This window comes from Colossoma macropomum, unplaced genomic scaffold (genome assembly GCF_904425465.1).
Source record: "Colossoma macropomum unplaced genomic scaffold, Colossoma_macropomum, whole genome shotgun sequence".
Lineage (NCBI taxonomy): Eukaryota > Metazoa > Chordata > Actinopteri > Characiformes > Serrasalmidae > Colossoma > Colossoma macropomum.
In genome coordinates this window covers 25,323,445-25,348,399 of record NW_023494791.1, presented here as the reverse complement: position 1 = coordinate 25,348,399, position 24,955 = coordinate 25,323,445, and the positions used below count along the sequence as shown (strand labels likewise).

Here is a 24,955-nt window from a genome sequence, read left to right as displayed (position 1 = left end):
GGAGCTTTCGGAAGACCAGTGTACAAGCATTTTGTCGCAGTTTCAGGTGCAAATTGTTTGCATCCCTCGTGTTTGACCTATAACCCGAAGCATACAGTTTGTGCTGTATGCTTGGAAAATTTTTAATTTGTGGAAAACATCATGCAAAAATGGGTACAGGTGTTTAAAGTTCTCCTGGTTACATATTTCGTTTAGTTTACTAAAATTTGAACAACCATTTTCTCATGTAGTTTTCTCCACCTGTTAAAACTAGTTGTAAAGTAGCATTTTATTGGTATGCTTCCTTTATCAGTCGCAGCAGACAGTGGCTAGATGGAGGCACGAGACTAAAAGAATATATGGTAACAGCATAACAATACTTCAGCTTTCAAGGTCAGATGTACGAATGTGAGACGGCACTGTACATGTTCCTCGATGTGGCTGCAGGTTGTGCTCGCAGTCTGTGTTATTGTTTTCCAAACTACAGGACCCCAAATCAGAGACCAGCCTTCATTTATTACGTTTTTAGACAAAACTGTTGTTTTTAATATTATGTTCAGTGTTGTGTCAATATTATTACAGTTTTAATTCTTTTCAAGAGTCTTTCTTTAAGTTTTTGAATGAAATCTGCAGGGATATTTTTCCACAGTTCAGTCTTACAAGTTGGTTAGCTTTTTTGCCTCTCATAATCCAAGTAATCCCGAACACCTTCAGTGATGTTGAGGTACGGGTCCTGGAGTGGTCAGTCCATTGTTCTGAGAACTCCTTTTCTTTTTCTCTGTAACAGCTTCTTGGCAGCTACACATCCTTTCAGACCCATAGTGTTGAGTTGTCTTCTCACAGAGAAAGGGTAAATAGAGATACCTGTGGATTTTTTAGGATCTGAAGTAAGAGTGGAGCTTGATTCTTTTTCCAGTCTCTCAAAGATGAAAGCCTTAAAGTACTGTTTATTTGATGGTGACAGATTTGGTGGTCTGCCAGATCTTGCACAGTTGTTCAGAGTCACATTTACTCTATCTATTTTTTTAACTCCAGGTTTGGAAACTCCTGTTTTTTTTCTACTGATTTTCCTTTGACTTTGTCCTTCCTATAGCAAGTGGATTGTCTTGTATTTAATCATCAGAAATATCCTTAGAAATATCTCTTTTAGCCATTTCAGACGCATGTGAGAAAGGTAAATAAGGTTTGTTTGGGTCGTTGCTGGTTTTAGGGACAGTGTTACTGTTAGTGTCAGTGACACCTTTGTTGAGAGTGGATCAATTCAGTACTGTTAGATTTTATATTATACTTAGTGTTGGAGGCTTTTGTGTAATTTTCTATTAGTATGTTTCCTGTTCTCTTTCTGGCACTGAAAAATAAACTGCTACTTAATGGCTGTTTTGATTGGAAATTGAGTAAACGAAAGTAAACTGACTTTGGTGCAGAACCAAAGTAGAATTTAAATTTATTAACAGTGCTTCCTGATTATTAACACTACTAACTCTTTGTCACGGAACTTGCACTTCTTTTTTCTTTTTTGTCCTGAGCTCATTCCCTCTCCTACTCACTTATCATCCAGGTAATTATGGTTTGAGGATTCAAAAAAGCCATTTATAGCTTTTAACAGGAATTAGCCTTGTTGTTTTAATCTGAGCAGTATGTGTGCTTCTGTGTAACTGTCTACTATGCATTTCTTCCATTTACACGCTTTAAATAACACTTCACATTGAAGTAGCTACGCATGCTGTCCTATATTACTAACAGCTTGACCTCTGCTTTGAGCTTCTGACCCACAAGTGTCAAAGCAAAGTGTGTGTCTGCTTTCAGGGAACTGACAACAGAACTCCGCAGAATCTAGGGCTCTGAGCACTGTGGAAAAATGACTACGTTTATGTTTGCTTTATGGCTCATTTTTCAAATTGAATGCAGAAAATCCATTAAAGGTCACAAGATATTATCCTCTTTTTCTTCAGTAAGTGTAGCTCACTTCTGTGAGAGCTCTGCCTGTAGCACACTGCTGCAGTGAAGCCCAACAGCCGTGACATCCAAAACTCTTTCAGACAATTAATGCAGTTAATGATTTCAGTACACTCTTAAAGATGGTTCTTCAGTGGCTTTTTAGTAAAGATAAGGTTTCTATATAGAGCCCTGAACACTTAAAGAACTTGTGCATGCTTAAAAGGTACTTTGCATGGTGAAGTAGTTCTTCAGATTGATGGACGTTGTGTTGTACGTAGTTCTATATAGAACCTTTTTGAAAATGGTTCTATGTAGCACTAAAAATGGTTCTGCTATTGTTAAGATGTCAATCTTGTAACAGTTGAAGAACCCTTGTTGGTGTTAAATTAGAACCTTTTTTCAAAAAGATTCTATATAGAATCAGATATAACACTTTGTCCATCAATCTGAAGAACCATATCACCATGCAAAGAACCATTTAAAAACACAGAGAATGTATCTGCAAGCGAACTAGCTCTACTAATGTTGTTAATATGAATCTCGGCTAGCTAAGGTATAACATTCAGGACGCGTGTGCTGTGCTGGAAGATGTTTTGACATTCAAACACTGGAGAAGATAAATTAACAAGCGTAATGTAAGAAGAAAAACACGCTGCTGCTTCTCACACCAAGACCTGCGTGGCTAGCTTCTTCACTGTGAATCACAGCGCTCTGTCTGTCAGTGGCTAAACAGACATCACATGCTGCAGCTAACTGCTGAGGTACTCTCATTGATTTGATTTTATATGGTCTTTGTTGTACTCTGGGTAGTCAAAGTTTTGAACTGACTCTTATTTCTACTCTCCCCGTAAATACTGTAAAAATTGCATCACAAGTCGCTGACATTGCGGATTTGGGAAGGACTAAAATTACTGATAAACTTCGGTGCCTAATAAATACATTACCTCCCCACACCCTCCCAAATTGAACTTCAATTAGGTAACTCATTTTGCTGGATAGATAAATATATATTTTTCTTTACTGATGACTCATTCGATTTTGAGCTAAATGTAATGAAATGGAGAATGATGTCCGCCTAATCATGAAGTGTGTGCATGCACAACGCATCTGTGTTATGACAGGACACTAAACCACTCTTTACAAACGAGACCGATGGACATGTTTGCATTTGAGAGTATGGGATGCCAGAGGATACAAAACAAAATATGTAGGCTATGAAATTGTGAAACATTAAATGTATTTTGCAAAACGACGTCCTATCTCTGAGGTCGGAGTGTTTAACTTGGTGCAGACGTACACGTACGTACACAGGTCAGATTTCAGTTTCACTTAGTCATTCCATTTAAACTGTATTTTGACTTACTAGCTTATATTTAAATATTAAATTAATATTTAGATAATGTAGGTCTTTTTCCCTCTTGGAACAGTGGTCTGTATGTTAAATTAGTGCTGGGTGGTTACTGATAAAATTCATGGTATTTTCAAACATCACAGTATCATACTATCAGGTGATATTAAAGTTCAAGATTAATGAAGTTAATAAACTCATGCTTCTTGAGTTTCCTTATAAGTTAAATGTAAACCAATAAAGACTGAATACCATGAGTAAAGTGCACAACGTTGAATGATTCTCATCAATATATCACTAAAAATATCACTAAAACAGGGAATGGTATATCAGTATCATGGTGCAGTAGTATAGATGATATATTGCCCAGCACTGTGCTAAATGTTTGGCATGGAAATTTCTTTTGTATGTCGTGGAGAAGTCATGGAATTCATCTGTGGTGTAAGAGTGTAGGACTGTCCTTGAATTCTCTTAGTTGTCAAAAAAACAATAAAAAAACCCCCAAAACATATTAGTAACTCGCAACTAATTCAGAGCTTACATTCATATATATACCCTGCTCAAAAAAATAAAGGGAACACTTAAACAACACAATATAACTCCAAGTAAATCAAACTTCTGTGAAATCAAACTGTCCACTTAGGAAGCAACACTGATTGACAATCAATTTCACATGCTGTTGTGCAAATGGAATAGACAACAGGTGGAAATCATTGGCGATTAGCAAGACACACTCAATAAAGGAGTGGTTCTGCAGGTGGGGACCACAGACCACTTCTCAGTACCTATGCTTTCTGGCTGATGTTTTGGTCACTTTTGAATGTTGGTGGTGCTTTCACACTCGTGGTAGCATGAGACGGACTCTACAACCCACACAAGTGGCTCAGGTAGTGCAGCTCATCCAGGATGGCACATCAATGCGAGCTGTGGCAAGAAGGTTTGCTGTGTCTGTCAGCGTAGTGTCCAGAGCCTGGAGGCGCTACCAGGAGACAGGCCAGTACACCAGGAGACGTGGAGGAGGCCAACAACCCAGCAGCAGGACCGCTACCTCCGCCTTTGTGCAAGGAGGAACAGGAGGAGCACTGCCAGAGCCCTGCAAAATGATCTCCAGCAGGCCACAAATGTGCATGTGTCTGCACAAACGGTTAGAAACCGACTCCATGAGGATGGTATGAGGGCCCGACGTCCACAGATGGGGGTTGTGCTCACAGCCCAACACCGTGCAGGACGCTTGGCATTTGCCAGAGAACACCAGGATTGGCAAATTCGCCACTGGCGCCCTGTGCTCTTCACAGATGAAAGCAGGTTCACACTGAGCACATGTGACAGACGTGACAGAGTCTGGAGACGCTGTGGAGAGCGATCTGCTGCCTGCAACATCCTTCAGCATGACCGGTTTGGCAGTGGGTCAGTAATGGTGTGGGGTGGCATTTCTTTGGAGGGCCACACAGCCCTCCATGTGCTCGCCAGAGGTAGCCTGACTGCCATTAGGTACCGAGATGAGATCCTCAGACCCCTTGTGAGACCATATGCTGGTGCGGTTGGCCCTGGGTTCCTCCTAATGCAGGACAATGCTAGACCTCATGTGGCTGGAGTGTGTCAGCAGTTCCTGCAAGATGAAGGCATTGAAGCTATGGACTGGCCCGCCCGTTCCCCAGACCTGAATCTGATTGAGCACATCTGGGACATCATGTCTCGCTCCATCCACCAACGTCATGTTGAACCACAGACTGTCCAGGAGTTGGTGGATGCTTTAGTCCAGGTCTGGGAGGAGATCCCTCAGGAGACCATCCGCCACCTCATCAGGAGCATGCCCAGGCGTTGTAGGGAGGCCACACACAATACTGAGCCTCAATTTTGTGTGCGACTCCAAATCCAGGCCTCCATTGGTTAATAAATTTGATTTCCATTGATGATTTTTGTGTGATTTTGTTGTCAGCACATTCAACTTTGTACAGAACAAAGTATTCAATGAGAATATTTCATTCATTCAGATCTAGGATGTGTTATTTGAGTGTTCCCTTTATTTTTTTGAGCAGTGTGTGTGTGTGTATATATATATATATATATAATATTATATTGAATTTTTTTATTGCTCTTGCCAGTTTAGCATAACCCTCTCATACATACTATTTTTTGAATGATGCATTATTTTTAATGCTGTACTCAAAGTAAAGTACCATTTGCAGTGTTTACATTCTGCCTTCTTGAAATCATCTTTTCAAATTTCCAAGTATTTTCACTTATTTTTTTTCCCAAAGTTGTATTTGCTTTGCATTTTTTTAAACTTAGCGTGTTGCATGATTAATGCACATTAACAAGACAGTAAAATAGAACAATACTTCAACTTAAACACAGACTTACTAGGGACATGTTAACTATGAGATGTAAAGATTTCATGATTCCGACCTATTATGTGATCCAAAGATGATTGATTTTCAGAAATATCTACAAGTTTAATAGAATCTGCAGTTTTAAACAAAACAAAAAGTCAACCAAGAATGCTATGACTGGACATGTAATTGACTTGGAGGGGATAGCCCTAGGTTACAGTGTATATATATTTCTTCGTTCATATCCTTTAGTTTAAAAATTCTGTTTAGCTGGTCTAATGTAGGTTTGACCCTGTGTTGTGCTTCATCTCATGCTTGTCTGTGTTCCGAATTTCACCTGTGTCCACGAGAGAGAGAGAGAGAGAGAGAGCGAGAGAGAGACTTCCAGGGCCAGCTGTAAAACCTGCCTTTTATGGCCTAGTTATTGTCTTTCTGTCTACAATTACTGCGATTACTCACTTCCCTTCCCTTCCCTTGGCCCGCCTGGCGCACTTAATATAGTGCATTTTACTAATGGAGAATTAAGTAGTGCCAGTGACAGTCTGGTTTATAAATATGTAAAATATACTTTTAATTATTTCAAGTGAATCTGGCAGGTAATCAATAACGTGGGACGTGACAAACATACGCTTGACATGGCCCATTGTGAAGCAGTGGGTAAAAGATAAGCACTTCCTGTCAGCGCGCTTTGGCTCCAATTAATATTTTGAAGCTGTCATGCCTCAAGACAAATGGATTAATTGCGGGCCGCTAATATAATAGGTTCTTCATGAAGAGTGCCCCAGCTCAGGAGGAGGAGACGGGTGAGGGGGGAAAACGAGGCAGCCAGTTTGAACTCTGACATTAAATATTTATTAGAGCTCTCGTATAGAATTTTTATGATGGCTAAGGCTGCCGCTTGGGCGCAATTGTTTACCATTTATTTGAGAGGTGATTAATTGGAATTTGCTCAAAGTAATCATGACAGTGCCATTTGTGGCGATTGCTCTCAGAGAGGTTATGTGGTTATAGCTTTCTATGACAGTAGAACAAAGAGTACCTGGCAGTGCTCTCGAGCTGTGGTCTGCCTCAGAGACTACAGCTGTTGCTGATTTACCTGGTTCTGTGACTCAAGGACATAACACTTAGATAAGAAACGATAAGAAATGGCGCTAAAGATTTGTTCTTATTACCTTTAATATTGCTAAATAAAAGCTCTGATGGGCATCTGTTGACGTAAAACAGTAGTTTATCTTCCCTTTACCTCTCTCTCTCTCTCTCTCTCTCTCTCTCTCTCTCTCTCTCTTTTTTTCTCTGTCTCTCTCTCTCTTTCTCTTTCTCTCTGTATTTCTCTCTCTCTCTCTCTTTCATTTTTTGGCACTTAAAAGAATTTAGAGTGTGTCTGGAAATGAATGCCCTAGTTCCTTTTTACAAATCAGCTATGGAGAGTGTGTTCACTTTCTGTATTTCAACGTGGTATGGCAGTCTAACCTGTTGAGAGCAGAATCAGTTGGAGAGAGTGATTAAGGTTGCATCTAAGATCCTCTGCCATCACTCCATCTTCAATTTGTAGGTTTCGCCTCCAACAAAAAGAGGTTCAGGCAGCTTCAGGCAAAGCATATTCGTGGAGGTCATACATATTTGTAAACGGCTGATAAATCGATTTGAATACAGAAGCATAAGATTCCTTTTAGCTTTTGGCTGTAATTGCAAGTTGACTTTACCTGACTTTAAGGTGGGGAAGTATAAAGAACAGCAAGCAGAAAAAAAAAATCCAGGTCCTTCCTGGAAGCTGTCCTCCACTGATTTTTCTCTCTCTCTCTCTCTCTCTCTCTCTCTCTCTCTCTCTCTCTCTCTCTCTCTCTCTCTCTCTCTCTCTGTGTTTCTCTGCTTTACTGCTTTACTCTCTGTCTCGGTTTCTCTGTGTCACGCTCTCTGTCTTTCTCTTGTCCTCTCTCTGTCGCACACGCTCTCTCTGTTTCTCTCTCTCTCTCTCTCACACTATCTCTTGCTTCTTTTCTTTCACTTTTTTCACTCTATCTTGAACTCTCTCTTTCACACTAATATCAGACAGAGGAGAGAGAATCAGCTCTATGCTTTAGGTCACAAGGCATCTGTTCTCATCAATTATTTGCGTGACCGCTGGTTTCCGTTGGGTAGCCTAATGTGTCAAGGAGATAGGCAGGACCTCATGTTTGTGCTTTCGACAAATCAGCAAATGTGTAATCTCTAGATGTGCTACGCTCATAAATAATGCAAAGGGCTGACCATGGCCGGTCTCTCTGGGTGCCGGCCTTGGTGGCTTCCCTCTGGCCAAACCCAGCTCCCCAGAGCCTTGTCTGCCTCCTTGTCTCCCCTCTCCTCACCTGCTCTGGAAAGTTCACACACATCTCACTGGGCTTTAGCTCTACTACTGCCTGTCTCTCTCTTTCTATCCCTCTATCGCTCTGTGTCAATGGTTCAAAGTCTGCCATTATCAGCTGTTCAGCTGTACGCTCTGTCCTCCTCTCATGCTCTCACCCTTCCCCTTCTGTGGGGGTCCTCTTGTAGTGACCCCCTCCTTACTGTGGAACCGTGGAAGTTCTAGAGGTTTACTGGACAATTGACAGAATGGGCCCTTTCGTGTTGAGGCCTCTGAGCAAAGAAGTCAGCTCCCCTGGCTTTATCTGCTGCCTGGAGAGCGTGAGGGGAGAAAGCTCTTCCAAAAGCAGCTAGTGAACTGTGAACCGGATCAAATCCCTCAGCCTAAGGGTTTTCTTCTCCCCATCCATCCTCTTTCTGGCTGAGTTTGTTTGGGGTATCTACAGACTGGGAAACTGTCTGATTGTTCAGTAAAATTAAGAATATAATCCTATTGAAGTAAATCTTTGGTCATGCTAAACTCCGTCTGACTGTGCCTGCTGTGAAAGGCTGAGATTACTTTGACAGAATCGGGTCCATCTATAATTTACATGTCATATTTGAGTGCGGTGAACTCGTTACATAAGAAAAGGAGAGCCTTGTGTCTGTCTGTGTTCAGGGTCACATGGTGCCAGGGGTTTTGATCACAGCCTGTTTTCTCCATTCAGATGGGAGAAGTGGATTTTGAGGCTTTTGTGGAGCTCTATACATGGAGGAAGTGTTTTGAGATGGGAAATCCTGCCTGTATCACTTCCAGTCATTCTCCTTCAAAAGACTTCTAAAGAATGTATGATTCTGTAACCAAAACGAAGGCATTTTGCATTGTCCCAGTTGTATTGTCCTTGTGGAAGTTGTGGAGCTGCTCATGTGACTGTAAACATGCACCTTAAGTATTTTCCTCTAATCTCTCTCTTTTTCTTTCTTTGCACAGGCACTAGGAAGTTGCTACTTTGTACATGAATCCTTGAAAAACCTCCACCAGTTTGATTTCAAAGGTAAGTCTCTTCATTTCCCATACTAATCCAAGTCTGCTGATAATGAGGCATCTCAATCACTCTTACCGGTTCCATTAGAATAGTATGATCCTCTGGGGCTGGGGAGAAAAGCAATCCAGAGAGATGGAGTTAGTAATAAGGAATAGCAATGCTTATTAATATTAGAATTTAATTCATGAGATTTCAAGCTGTGGTAATAGTGTGCTCAAGTATTGGACAGTTAGTGGTGACCTCATCAGCGGCAAGGGTCAGAGGTCGCGGTTCCCTGTGGTCACACTAATTAAAGCTGCTCCTATTACATGAGTGTCAGCATTAGCTGCTGTCACCCACGTGAAGGACAGGTGAGAGGGGGCAGCAATGGATAGAGGACCCCCACACTCCCTCACATGCTGCTTTCTTCAGCCATTCCCCACAATAAAACTGACCTATAAAATCACAGCCTGTCCCAAGCATGATAGCGTCATGATTGAATTTTTCAAAACAGTCCTTCACAAGGGTTTATTTTTGCAGTTACAGTGTAGAATGACAAGTACAGTTCCACTCAAAAGTTTGAACATACCTAACATTATATTTTTACAATTTTCCACATTTTAGAATAATAGTGAGGACATCAAAACTGTGAAATAAGAAACATGGAATTATACAATGAGCAGGATGTTTAAAAACTAATTTCAGTTCTTCATATGAATCCCTCTTTCACTGTATCAGATAGCGTACTCTTCCAAGAGGAAGAAAATTCTGTCAACTGAAGGTCTCAGCATTATTATTCATAAATACTGCGTTTAACTGAAAAGAAGCACTATATATAAACAAATGTAAACAGTGCAAGTTTTGAGACTAGCTTTAAGTCCTTTTTCTTTGAAGAAAGTTATTGTGAAGCATCACTGATTTTTGCACCTTATATTTCAATCTGAAAGACACTGGTTTATCTTATTGTTTAATGTTGATAATTGTCCATAAATATTGTAAGCATTTTCTAAGGCTCAGTTTAAATTCTAAATAGTAATTTATCTCCCCTCTCTAAAAAGAGCTTAGTCTAGTGTAATACACAAAATGATTTATAATCAAAAGAGTCAAGATAGAACCGAACCAGCTCTTCATTGTGTTTTGCATTAGTCTCTACAGTGTCTCTATATTGTCAACTTTGAAAAAATAGCAGGCTTGCTAACTTTGCTAACTGTTCCCTGGTTTGTGCTGTTGCGAGTCAATGGCTTGTTCCCACTCCCTGTATCCGAAGTAGCAATTAAAGCCAATGCTTCTAATACGAAGTTGAGAATGGTATAATTATGCTCGATGTCAAAATTTAACCTGATTTCATCTCATCCGAGTTTATGGAAATTTTGATGTTATATGTAAATTATGTATAGTCCTCTGCTGTACTTGAGGCAGCTTTGCACTTCATGAGGAGCCACCTGGGATAGGCCTACTTTTCCAATAGACCTTGTGTATTTAAAAAAAAATCTGTTTTAATTTACAAAAATTGGCAACAGAAAATCATACATTGGCTTCAGATTCCCTATTTGTGTTTCTTAGAAACACATTTAAAGTACTTCAATACATTAAAATATGTGATTATAAAATGTGTGATTATGATCATCGCACATCAGGTAGGTTCAGACTTTTGACTGGTACTTTATGAATAAATTAATTCTGGAATAGCAAGTATTCAGATAGAGGGGTAAAGTTTTCTGGCTTTCTCCATTTGTTCCAAACATTTGTTTGCTCAATCAATATTAATCTTTCAAATGAGACCAACTATTTAGGAATGTTGATAGCTCAGATGTCTAGAGCAGCCAAGTGTTGGAACAATCAGCGAGCAAGGCCGTCTCTGAGGCTAGGACATCGGGCTTTTCTTTTAATAACCAGTAGGTGGAGCAGTTGCCTGAAAAAGGCTCAGACACTCTTGCGGGAATGAACTTCAAGGAAAATTAAGGATTTCTGCATGCTTCTCATCTCTAGCTAATTTCTCAGCAATTAATGTCCTGTGACAGTTTGCTCTCTTTTTATTTTGCTCTCTTGTTTATTTTGCTCTCTTGTTTGTTTTGTGCAGCCAAGAAATTCAAGAAGGTGGTTGGCAAGGAGATTTATTCGGACACTTTAGAGAGTACATCCATGCTCGAGAAAGAGAAGTTTCCCCAAGACTACTTCCCTGAGGTGTGTTTACTGTTACTGTCTAGACAGTGTTTAAATAAGATTTTAGACGTTATACTATAAAATTGTTAGCTGTGATCTCCTTGACATTTGTGTGATGAATGCCTACTAATTATGCCCTAAATTCTGGACTAGAATTGAACTAGCATTCAGTTCTGTATGTGACACTGTCAGAGAAAGGGTCAGCTCCATAATTTTGAGTTAGATCTGACCATAATGCCAAAGATGGCAGCCATGAAAATGCCTTCAAGTGAAAGTGCCCAATCCTGAAATCAGTTTAATGAGACTGCTACAAAGCCTGTTAGAACATTTGAAGTAGTTGGTAGTTATGTGTTGTGTATTGTGCACGCAGTATCTATCAAATACATGTACACACAGGCATGAATTATATTGTATCATGGAATGTTTGAGAAACGTATTATGTAAATAAACTAGGTACTATACCTGGATATGTATTAATTACCAGCGAGACAAAACATAAATGCTGAATTTGGTTTGCTTAATACAGCAATAATGCTTTTTTTAAACTAATCAGGTTTTTGATCTTATTCTGCAAGCTGTGCAGAATTGCTACCAGTATGATGCTTGAATTGAGTGAAATTTCTATACATCTGTTAGCTAGGTTATAAATAACTATTTTAATTGTCTTTTAAAAATATATATACATTTACAGTGGGAACCAAAAGTCTGAGACCGCTGGTAAAAATGCTTCTGTTTTGCATTCCTTCACAATTTAATACAACATTTTTCATTGTAAGTGACATTATCAGCATAACAATTTGAGTGAGAAAAAAAAAAACTTTGAACGGTAACATGAATTGTTCATATTTGGTATGTCCCCCTTTAGTGACCGTGTGTTCTGAAGCTGGCATGGCTTCCATAAGTTTGGGCCAAAGCCTCTGGCCAGTAGATCAGACCCACTGAAAGTCATCTGAACATGTGTTTCAAAGGAAGGAATAAGAGTTACAAAAGACTTAAGTGACATTTTTGTACAAAGGCCTTACCAAGGGTAATTTCACAAATATCACGAATATTTCTTCTTCATTTTAATTGTCCTAACTTTTCTTTGTTTTAAATTCAGTGTTCTAAAACATTTTTTTTTTCTTTAAAAAAAACAAACAAAAAAAAAAACAACAGTGTGGCCTCTTTAGACTTCACCATATTTTGTTAAAGCTAACTAAATTATTAAATTTAAAAGCTAGTTTCATTGAACAGAGAAGCACAATTTGTATGAATGCTCCTCAAGAAAATGTCAGTAAACCATATTATAGCCTGTTGCATTTTGAATGCAGCTTTACTTGTAGTGGAATTAAAAGTTAATTTGCGGGTGTTTAGACTACAGTATGTGTCTGCTATGACAGTGTTGGACGGCTTGATGTGTAGGGCAGTTCTGTGACTTTTCCTACTTGCTGTATGTCTGTGTGAGCGTGTGTGTGTGTGCATGTTGCCCTCTATAGTAGTGTCAGCGTGTGTGAGGCTGATACAGTAATAAAGAGCGAGGCAGCTCATGTGTCAGCCTGATTCTCAGAGCTCATCAGTTATCCACACTCGGGTGGCCCGGACCTGCAAATATATGCAAAAGCAGACAGAGCTGGCCTTTCACGGGCCTCTCTCCCAATTTCCTCATCCTTCACACTCACATACACACACACACTGACACACACACCTTCCCTCTGTATCCCCCGCCTCCAAATGTGACATTTCCACACGATCTAAAAGCAATTACAATGATTCAGGCACTACACCATTCACAATAATTACACAGAACGCAAGCAAAACAAAAACAGCAAGGTTGACTGGAGAACGAGGGAGAGGGAAAAAAAGGCAGAGAAAACAAAGTTTGTGCATTGATTTATGTGCGTTCCACGGCTGGGTTATGAATCTCAGATGATGCTCTCAAGAGCAGCACTCCAGATAATGTTATCCCATTTAAAACCAGCAGATTTGTGTAGCCTAGCTGGGACAGGGGACTCTCCCTCACGCTTGCACACACACACACACGTGCACACGCATACACACACACACACCCACACACACACCCACACACACACACGCGGTGCTCTCCGTCGTGAGAGATTGGTTGTTATCATAGATCACCGATACGGCACAGACCTCTTATGAAAGATGAATTAATTTCACTAATGCTCTAATGCAGGGCTATGGTGAGGTGGCTGTGCTGGTGATAACCCCAGCTTCGTCCCGCTCCCCACCCTGTGATTTATGCCCTCTTTTAGTAGATGAAACCGGCCAGATTCGCCATCCATCTGCTGCTCTAAAAGAATCCTATTAACGGTGAATTCAGGGCAAGACGCAGCGATGGTGTGACCAGGAGGGATTTTTCGTTCTCTTCCCGCTTCTGGGTCTGAAGCGTGGCGGAGTTGATTGCACTGTGTAGAGGAAGCACTCTCTGACACACTCGAGCGACATCTAGATATCAGACAAGAACCGTACACAGTTGTGGTCAACATCCCTCCTCCTGGAAGTTGATCCTCCTGAAAAGTTAAATTCCAAACCAAAACTTAGAAACCCAAGAAACACTTGTTAAAGCTCTCTGGAATTGAATACTGATTGGTATGTCAGTGTCAGAAATAAGGCAACAAGGCAAAAATACCCATATATTTACCATTTTTGCCCCTTAAATAAATACAGTATGTGTGTGTGTATGTGTGTGTGTGTGTGTGTGTGTGTGTATATATATATATATATATATATACACAATATTTATTACGTTTATATTGTTATTTTCGTGTTCTTTGCCCCTTAAACAAGTACAGGGCAAAGAACACGAAAATAACAATATAAATGTAATAAATATTGTATATGCACAATCTAGAACATGTACAGCTAACATTGTTTGACTTACTGTAATTATTATAATGCTTTATGTGTTTTGCAAACTACCTCTATTTTTATATTTAAAAAAACCTGAATTTCAGTAAGTGAGGACAAAAATTGTCCCCTACATTGTCCTTGATTTTTTTACTCTGAGTTGTGGTCTGTTAGGATTGGAAAAACATAGGTCACCAGAAGCTACACAGCCACTGAATGGGAGAGAAATCAGGTGTAGGTGATGCCATTTTGAGTCTCTATGCCTAACAAGCTTTATGGTAAAGGTGGGGATGATGACTGTGATGAGGATAATTGCAGTGAGTCAGGGGGCATTCAGCGAGGATGAGAGGATGGTTAGCCTCAGTAAGAAGTGAATGCCGTTCTCCTACCAGCATCATCAATACGCTGTCACTCTTTCATGTCCTGATGACATCAGTGAAGGGGAAGGACTTTCATTCTCTCGTTTGATTGACTGGCTGTGGGATTTACTGGCAGCACAACAAGGAGATAATGCGACCTGCGTTCGTGCCAGGCTTTGTGAATCTGTGTATGTGTATGAGCTTGTGTGCACGGAGGTGCACGTGTGTAAGTGCTTGAATGTCCCCCACCTAAGCCACTTCAACTTAAGAAGGGCTTGTTAATTAGCTGATTAGTTGGATCAGGTGTGCTAGAGCTAGGAAAATAGTACAATATGCAGGATGGGAGTAATTCCAGAACCAGGATTTGGAGCCACAGCATTAATGTATTTAATCTACTCTGTTTAATCTACTATAGTTCTCTGACACTCTCTTGGAAGTAAATGTCATTGAGTGTTTTTTGTATGAGTGCAATTGTGCTTATTTGTGTGTGTGTGCATTTGTGTACTAATCCCTGTATGGTTGCGTGCCCTTGCCCTAATCTAGTGCATCGTCAGAGTGCTATGATATGACCCTGTATCCCCTTCAGAAGACTGGGTGGCCCAGCGTAAATGACTTTCCCCTCCCCGTATGCAAAACACTGAAGCCATGAGTTATGGCTCTAAGTGGTGGGCGAGCGAGGGGACAATATTAATTGAAAAGCCGAGTCAGAAGGAACTGGACGAAACGCCAGGCGCATTGTTTGTGAAAGGTCGAGCTGATGGATTCGGCGGCCTGTCATTTCTCCGGCTTTCCTCAATCCTTTTAAGTCGTGCCACCACGGTCATTTGTTACGTTAGTTTTATTTATTTATGGAAAGGTTTCATGCGGACTCACATGCCTCTGAAGGCTTTTTGGCATGGCATTTTTTTAACACAGACACATGAGACTTTTGGTGATTGACTGAATAATTAAAAACACATCTTTTTTTTTTGTTTGTTTGTTTTTGGATGTACTGGACTTTATCTCCTGACTCTTTCAAAGGGCAAAAACCTAAAAAAGATTAACTCTCTACCCATACAAAGATCCAAGGTGCTTTTATTGCCTGTCTTAAAGTGATAGCTCAGTGAAAAGCCATATTTCCTCAGTTTTCATCTTACTCCAGGTGTATTCTATCAGCCAAGATGCTTATCCAAAGTGTGCTTCTCTATTTCTGCACTGGAGCTATGAGACTAATGTAGCAAACAAATAATGGAATCGTATGCATCACTAATTAGATGTTAAGTCATCCAAAAAGCTTTATTTGCTTCTGTGATTTCTGACTCTGTGAGGCATGCTGTTTTCTATGAAAATGAGGAAAAAAGTCACAAAGTCACAAACGCTACCCTTCAATAGTTTGGAATTTCAGCTTGTCATATTAATCATTGTTATTTTGTTCAACAATAATTTATACATTGTATATTGAAATCTTATAAACTAGATATCAGCAGGTATTCAGTCTTTTAAAGTTTTTGACGGTGTCAAGAAGTTAGTGAATGTTAAATAATATACTGTAACTGTTTATTTCTGTAACTACATATTTAGTAATTACTTGATATATTGTTTCCATCTATAACATTTCCATGCTTTTGCATGGTGGTGTAGTTAAAAACAGTACTAGCAACTATTGTGTTTTGTATTTTTACATTCATTATTACATTTACATATTTAAATGTCAATAATGAATGTAGACATGTATACGCTCATTCAGAGTGAATTAGAATGGTAAATTAATGTAGAATGGTAGAGTCTTGCCCAAGAACTCTTCTCATTGAGATTATGTAGAGACAGTGTGGCTTGAGGCAGGTGTGTGGTGATTTATACTATTTATATGATGCTAATTGTACAAGCTTCTATTACTTTTCAGGTGCATCAAACTTATAGTTCTATTGTTGAGTGTTTGGGATTAAGCACTGCCTTACAATTGTCACCTTGGTCACCTCACCCTTCTCAGTAGACCGTGCTGTAACTCCTGTACTCTTACTTGATTTACTTGGCTAGAGGAATAATGGAATAAAGAGTAAAGGGGGAGGCCTGCACTTCATCAGTCATCAACTAGTAAGTATTAATTATTACTCACAGCAAATTTCTGACTGTGTGTAGCTCTGTAGGACGGTAGCCCCCCTCTCCTCATCCCAGACCCAGCTGGGGCTGTTATTTATTAGGCTATGGGGGGTCTCTCAAGCACGACATCACAAAGGTCAGTGCGTAGGAGTATTGTAGCTTCGTATCCCCAAACCTCTTCTAGGGGGTTTGTGACATGGCTGGCTTTAGATGGAGATTGAGTCAGCTAGTGGGTGGCAGATATGAGATTATAGACTGCCCTGTTTTTTCCCCTTGGACCAGCGCCTCTATTTCCACATCACTACCTTTCCCTACTGTCCGCTGTCTCCGGGCGGCCCTGCACGAGCCAGTAGTCACGGAGACCCACATTGACCACTCGTTCATCATTGTCATTGCTCGGGAGCTATCAGAGCAGCCTATTTCACCTCCAGCCTGCTGACCTTTCTAACGGACATCTGCTCCCCGACAGGATGACCCTTCCTTTGGCCACTGCGAGGTGGAGTGTTCGAGCAGGCAGACTGTTTCTCTGTGAGATAATTTGATGTGACAGGATAAGATTTGTGGTGTTTTATCATAAGCATTAAGGTCAATGGTGCAAATGCTTGTTTTGTTCTCACTCAGTGAGAGTGAAGAGAGCTAGACATGTGATGTTCTGACACTTAATATTCTCATCTATTTTTAAATGTGTTTGGACAGGATTTGCAAAACACTTATTAATGTCTGTGTCTGAAAGTTCACTTCTGCAAATGGTTCAAAATAGATGAAACCATATGGAAAGAAATGAATTATACATCACTTGATTTATTTAATATGATAAAGTAATAGAAGTCTAATTTTTGTGAATAAACATAGAAAAATTACTGTAATAAAAGTAATAAAATTTCAAATCGGTTAGATCTTAGATGCTAGATGTGTAACTTTACAATATTTTATTTTAGACCAATCAGAATAAGTTACATGGCATTTTTATTTCTCATTAGACACTCTGAAAAAAGGGCAGTGACTTTCAAAGTACAGATGCACAGGGTGGTATCTTTTAAAAGTAATTTAATGTACACAATGAGACCGTAAGGTTCATGTTGTACCTCTGAGGTTATGTGTACTTTGGTTGCGAGCACTTTTTCTGGCAAAAGACTAAATTTAGTTGTTGGACTCAAATGGGTTAAAAACACTCTTCCAGTATGAGGGTCTTACTTGCGTAGTCATAAAAATAAAAGCACTACATGAAATTATGTATTTGTAATGCGTTAATGTCATAAGCTGAATGATTTCTAGATTGGTAAGAATTTTGGCAACTAGGTTCTTCTAAAGTCAGGCTTGTGTCCTGAGCTTCACTCTCTTCTCGACCACGTGATCCGTACACTGTGGTGTTATTGGGATCATACATCCTGCTCCACAGTAGCTTATAGATTAATTCAACTATGCTAATGTAATTCAGTTTGATACAGTTAATCTTGTCCTAATGTGGTCTGAAAGATGTGAGGCGCAATCAAATACCTCTCAGGCTTTTAATTTGCATCAGAGTTTTTAAATAAAATTAGTCAATTTGTAATTATGTGACCTGGACCATAATTAGTTTATTCACGGCAGCAGTTAACTCCCCATTAGGAGCTCGGGGAGAGGCAGAGAGCGAGTGCATGGTTATTTATTTATTTATTTGTCTGTGCATTGAAAATGAGGACACTTGCGATATCAATTTGTCTCTTATTTAATAACAAGCTATGTGGTAAATCATGTGCTGTGTGTAGATGTGTGTGTGTGTGTGTACATGTATCGGGGAGTTCTGTTTCAGTCATTCACCCAGTATATGATGAAGAGAAATGGTCCAGAAGATTGAAAATCAGATTAAGAAGTTAAGGAATTCATACAAGGAAGGTAGAGAAGTTGCAGCAGACAAAACGTAAAATGTTCAAGGAGCTGTATGATCATATTTCAGTAGTTCTTTATGGGGTTGTGGTAAATACAATGCTAAGACTAAAAGAGTATAAGATCAAGATTTAGACCACCTGCCTTATGTGATTGTTCTGTTGTTACTGTACTGGAGTTAAATATATAGATATTGATCTATAGTGAAGTCAAAAGGTCTGAGACCATTAATGAAAATGCTTCTATTTTGCTTTCTTTTTTAATTTAATACAGAGTTTTTCATTACAAATCATATTATCAGCATAACAATCTGAGTGAAAAGTAGATTTTTTTTTTTGTTTTAATTTCGTTAACATTTTCATTTCATTAACGTTAAAATTTGCATTAATTTCAGCATGTCTTAATATTTGATATGTCCCCTTTTGCTTTAATGACATTTCAACAGTGATCTAGAATTAGTGCAGAATCTAAATAAAATATTTCATAATTCTTTTAAAATATTTTTCAAAATTTAATTTTTTTTTTTTTGTTTATGACCAGGTTTAAATGAAAAAATCCCTGATTTTCCATTTCGTCTCAGACATTTGGACACCACTGTATAAAGATATGAAGAGGTGCCAGTATGGAAGAATATCTCCACCCATTTGAAGACTTAATTGGTTTTATATTAATGTAGCTCTGAACCAGGCTGCGTATGTTGTGCGGTCAACAATCTAATGTTGAAACTTTTTAATTAGTTCCTGACAGTACAAACTGTTTAAAACTATTCTTAATACTAGACTGCGTTCTAAAATGGAACAGACTGTGGGCCAGTTGATGACAATCCACTGTTCTCTCTATAGAGCATAGATTATTTAAAAATATTATTTATCTGTTATGTTAGCTAGGGTTGGGTTGAAATTTTAAACATTCTGAATTGGAATGGGCAGACTGAGGTCAAGGCCACTAACACAAAAATGTCACCTTCTTTTAGCTACATGATAAAGATTAATTTTAGGCATGTAAATCTCTGACCTCACACTAATTCAATTTATTTACAAATTTGTTTTAAAAATCAGTTATGATTCTTTAGGAAATTCTTCAATACATCAAGAAGCATGGATAACAAAATAAATAAATAAATAAAAAAAAATAAACCAATTTAAAAAAAAAAACAAAAAAAAAACGTACCATGTGTTTCATACGTTTGAAAACGACCAAAGAAGTATAAATTGGCCAAAAGACAAGTGTACACATTGATATTCAAAAAGTTTGGTAGAGCTTGACTGATACTGCTGATAAAGCACCAGTGTTTTATGGCTTAACCTAAATTCTAGCATGTTGTAACACAAAAACAAATCTTTGTAATACAAATTTGAGATAATTACAGAAACACACAAAACTGCTAAGAATATTGGGAAGGTGTGACTCTCTGGTGCTACAATATCTGTATTATTTAAGAACTTGTGAGTTTCTGCTGTTTATAAAATTTGCTATTTGTTTTCGGTCTGCTATTTATTTTCTTGTGTTTTAAGAAATGACAACTGAGGAATAATTATCAGGTTTAACAATCCACACGGGTGATGGAAGATGATGGTGACATTGAGCAGTCTGCCCTGCTCTGAGTGACTGAGACTGACCCATCTGCATGAGCCAAATTCTGTGTGTTTTTTTTTGTTTTTTTTTTCTCATACAAAATATTTTTAATGACCTGAAAATATTGAATTTACCCTTCATATGATCTGTCATTCACTACTAATTCTAACAGTCAGTTGCATAGTTGACTATATTGACAGAGATTGAGGGTGAGTGTAGAACATACTTGTAAATTCTGTAATGTGGGAAACCTGCGTTTCTTCTAAAATGTTAATGTTGTGCATTTGTATTGCTTATCTGCAGTGCAAATGGTCCAGAAAAGGCTTCATCAGGACCCGCTGGGCTCTGGCAGACTGGTGAGTGCATGCAGTTTACCTGCACATACGCATGCACATACTCACACTCATGACTCGCATCCATCTACTTGCACAGATTCTCCTCAGTCTGTCTGTGTATGTGCTGCTTTTGGGCCAGTTAGCCAGGAAGCTCTTTACCCAGCCCTGTCCAGCCCCAGTCAGTGTGTGTTATAGTTCTGTGGGCAGGCCAGTGGACTGCAGGAGAAGGGCTGGATTGGATTAAGCCTAATCACGTTAGTCAAGCAGCTCCATCTGACAGATGACAGAAAACATTACATGCAATTGAACCTGCACATTCTGGATCTAAAGGTTTTCTCCATGGGGAGATGGGCAAGGGAGGGTGGGGCGGCTATGATAATCTAATAGAAGAAAAACAACAGAACAAAAGGGCCGAAACAGGGGATTGGAAGAGAGGGATGATGCTAGACAGGGACAGGGCTCTGATCCAGAGAGAAGGATGACATGCGGGTGGCAGAGAGTGGGAGCGAGGGAATGAAACGGTGACAGAGGAATAACAGGCTTAGCCACGGTGTCACTGTGAAAGCATCTGTAGCATTCTACACATCACTTTTAAACAGATTAGAGGCCTGTGCACGTACTGTTTCATGTCATATTCTTTATAGACTTTATGCAAAGTGTGAAGGGTCAGAGAATGGTGAATCAAAAAGCAAAGCTTTATGTGCAAAACTGCAGAGACTATAAATGAGATTTGCAAGTTTATTCTTTTTAAAGAGGTTACAGACATGATTTGTTTTTAAAATAATGATGACCTAATGAATTTCATTTTTTTTTGGAGTATACAGCCTTCACTGTGTTTGCACGTCCTTAAAAAGTTCTAATTTGTCAGTTTTCCAATTTATAGGGCTTAAGTATTAAACTGTCTTAAATTCAAATTTACCGAGAGGTGTTCTTTGATGTGTTCATTTTTCGTGTCACGAACGTGATGAAAAATACTGGGTTGCTCACATAACGCCCCTGTGCACTTAACTGATGCCCACTGGTGTTGAGACATGTCAGTAGGGGTATGAGTTACTAGAGGTATGAGTGCTGGTACATTGTCACTGCGAATTTGTACTTAAATTACAGTACGCTCTTTGTCTTGCACATTTCAGAGTTAAAAATATTTCCTTTTGTGTCCGTAGTGCTTTTGACCTGGTGAATATTCACTTGTTCCATGATGCCTCCAACCTGGTGGCCTGGGAAAACAGCCCTTCTGTCTACTCAGGCACACGACAGAAAGCTCTTGGCTATGTGCTGGACAGGTAAGAGACATCTGTGTAAGAGAGAGAAAATGAGTGAATGAATGAGTGGGAAGCACCTTTTGAGTTTAATGTGTACAGTAAATACTCTGCGGAGTAGAAGTAACTGGACAATGATGTATGACAGTATTAGTTGATTTTGCTCTGTTTTTTTGTGTTAAGATAGCCATGTAGGAATCAGTCATTTTATACACAGTCCCTTATTACAGGGAACCATAAATTGTGGTTGTAAACAACTGTCTGAAGTCTGCAACTCATAGAACCAAATACTGTCTCTTATTGCAGTCATCTTCAATCCTTGCTTGTTTCAGGGTTTTTTTTTTCCTCCGATGTCTCTTCAGTAAGTGAAATGCATGAAATGCAGGTTGAGTGACTAACTCAACCAGTCAGGAACATTACACATTTTCGTCTACCATCAACCGAGTTTAGAAGTAAAACATCAAAAAAAAAAAAGTCACTATCCACTTACTTATGGACCACTGTACATATGTGTGAGAGCTGAGAGGTTAATCGTTTTTTATATCGAAATCGCAATTTAAGAGAGTTCAATTTTCAGATTGTAAAAGCTGCAATTTAATTACAAATTATAGCCTACATTGTCAAAAAATGCTGTCCTAAGTTTTAAGTGGGGAAATTTAACCTAGTAACACACTAGCTTGTGATGGGTTAGATGAGTTAGAACAATCAGAGGCAATCAAACCTATTTGTGACATCACAACCACAACTTACTGGCAGTCTGGCACACTACGTTCAGGAGTCAAACCTCAAGCCTCAAGCCGGAAAAGGTCGATATTCTGGTCTTTTTGGCAAAAAAAGGCCTGAACGTCAATTTATAGAAGATAATCACAGTTTAAATCACAGTCGCAATGTTGGTTAGAAAAGTCGCACTTAGATATTTTCCCTAAATCGTTCAGGCCTAGTGTATGTAGATTAGTTAGTGAGTGCCCTTCCATTATGAAACACTCTCCAACATGAAATCTGAATGCACAGGGCGACTTCTATGGCATTACCACAAATCCACTTAGAATAACTGCATGCATATGCTCTGCGTATTTTTAGCGTTTGACACCCTGTGAGTTATGATCTGCTTTTATGTTTCAAAGATCATATTTTTTTTTTCACTCCCTCCTTGATTCCTCATCTGATGAAAGAATGGACTGGCTTTAATGGACAGCCAAGTGGAAGTGCTTTAGGGATATGGCACCTTTTTACAGTTTTTATTAAGCCATATTTTACTTGGATTTATGGATATAATGAAGTATGAAAAGGACCCCTTGTTGCTTACACTGAAGATTCTGACTGTATGTTTTGCAATTTTTTTGTGTTCCTGAAGTTGATTTATTTTTAAAAGTCGACTTATAAATCCTCCTTCTGGTCGCATGTTACAGTAGAAATTCACTAATGCTAACGATCTTGCAGTCAGTGTTTTTTCCATGGTCTATGGCACGCAGTAGTGTTTTAATCCTTAAGCGCATACCTCATGTCCCATGATATCATATCCTGCCCTCTAACTTTAGCAGTTTTTGCAAATAAGTGACAAAATGTCAATGTGTACATGTATATTTGGCATGGCAGTTTGTAGATCAGTTTATGTTCAGTGTACTAATAGGTTACTAATAACCTGTGGTATGTACGAATGAATGGCAAAACAGCCATGCAAAAAAGTGAAACAGTCCAAAATGAAAAGGCTGGGAAGGACATTGCATCCCTGATGTTTCTGGCATGTTTTGCACTGAGCTGTTTTGCGTATCTGCATATGTGTGTTGGGGAGTGGTGGCTGTCGTACCACTTATTAAAAGGTGACAGAGGTATAATCTTTGCCCTTTCTGGGGAGGTCCTAGTTGTATTTTAGGGGTGTGGGTGGGACTTAAATGTTTAGGTGGGATGTTCCATCATGGCTGCTTTTTGGAGGGTAACGGGTAGATCCGGAGCGGGCTGAGGGAAGAGAGGGCAGCATACAAAAGCTTCCCCAGGCTCTGTTAGGGCCAGTGAATAATGTTCAGCTCCTTTCAGCAGGGCCGCTAACCTTTTGGCAGCCACCAGCAAACACTATTCTCCTGTGGCGATTGGGGAGGACAATGTGGTGGCGCGGCCTTTTGAACGCAGCATTACCACCAACAGTGTGCCCATTCAGCAGCCGGTTGGGAACCATCTTTTTGGCCCATTGTCTTTCCCTCTGACTTCTAGCCCAGAAAGAGAGAGCAGGAAAAGGGAGAGGGAGAGCGTGTAGTCAGACCTCCCCCTACTCTCACTCTCTCGCTATAGCCTTTTACTGTAGCAGTTTTCACTTTTCATGGCTTCCTCTCCACCGCCAACCCACCACCCCTCAATTTTCTTACTCGCTCTCTCTCCATGTCAATTTTTCTTGGTATTCCTCACTCTTTTAAGCAATTCTAAGCATTTAAGAGCTACAAGACTAATATAGCTAACAAGTAATGAAAGTTCCAGTTGGCATTGTGCAGACTGCATGCCTAAATCATCACACTTGCCTCAAGCCACACCAGTAAACTCAAATATCACATCTTTCTAATTAATGAGTTTTATGGCAGAGTTATCACTTTATGTAGAGTTCCTCGATTGGGCTTCAGCTCTGTGTTGGGTAGGTTGATGTCCAGAAGGGCTGTTGTCATCTAGAGCTGCCTGGCTTTTAGTCCCCAGCCCAGAGCTGCTATGACCCCCCCCTCTCATCCCTTATCTGTTTGGAAGCCTAATAGTGCAGCTTCCAGCCCATTGAGAACACATCTGATAAGCTCTTTTCCTCTGTCCCTTTCAACTGCTAAACACTGTTTATCTCCCCTCTGCTTCTAGGCCTCAGGGGAACAATACTGAGAGGCTGTAGCATTTAGCTCTCTCTCTCTCTCTCTCTCTCTCACACTCACGCGTGCGCTCTTGGTGGTGAGGACAGCACTATTTAATATGGATCTCTGAAAGTTTTAGCTGTGTCATCAGTGTTTTTATATTCTTTTCTGGGGATATCGACTTTATTTAGATAAATTTCAGCTTTATATTTTGTCTCACTTAAAATAAGCACTATGAATTAGAGAGTGATAAAAGCATAGGTTAAATAAAGGGTACTATTTTAAATAGAAGTGTGAATTGTTAGTAATGAAAGCTCATGTTCAGATTTGTTTAGTTACATGATTTTTTTAAAAATCTCCCACTGAAGATATTCATGTCCAAGCAAATAACTTCCCTCCTGGTAGGCTTTGCTTTTGTGTGAGTGGATGTGTCTCCATTTGCTCTCCTTTTCAGAGTAGCTGCTCGGGTTCAGGGCACAACAGTTTTACATCACAACTGTGAAATCTTGGCAAAAAGACATCCTTTGTCCCTCTCCATTATTTTCACACAAATATAGTCCATTGTCAGAAGGCTGAAGTTAATTTGATCAACATTGGAGACATTTAACTTTTCTGTTCAGTCAAAAGGCTTGTTTCATGCTCATTTTCGGGGCATTGAAACTCAGTGATTGGCAGAAAAATAATGTTGCTGTTAACAATTCAGGGCAATTA

General features: G+C 39.4%; 1 protein-coding gene across 2 annotated transcripts in view; it reads left to right on the top strand.

Annotated features, from left to right (window-relative positions):
* The window catches only part of LOC118810646 (inositol polyphosphate-5-phosphatase A), a 169,643-nt gene that overhangs the window by 90,988 nt on the left and 53,700 nt on the right, over nucleotides 1-24,955 (top strand). For both annotated transcript variants that reach the window (XM_036574585.1, XM_036574584.1), the window contains exons 5-8: nucleotides 8,909-8,972; nucleotides 11,023-11,126; nucleotides 20,135-20,187; nucleotides 21,330-21,449. In XM_036574585.1, the coding sequence (XP_036430478.1) occupies nucleotides 8,909-8,972; nucleotides 11,023-11,126; nucleotides 20,135-20,187; nucleotides 21,330-21,449 (341 nt within the window). The remainder of the gene's footprint in view (nucleotides 1-8,908; nucleotides 8,973-11,022; nucleotides 11,127-20,134; nucleotides 20,188-21,329; nucleotides 21,450-24,955) is intronic.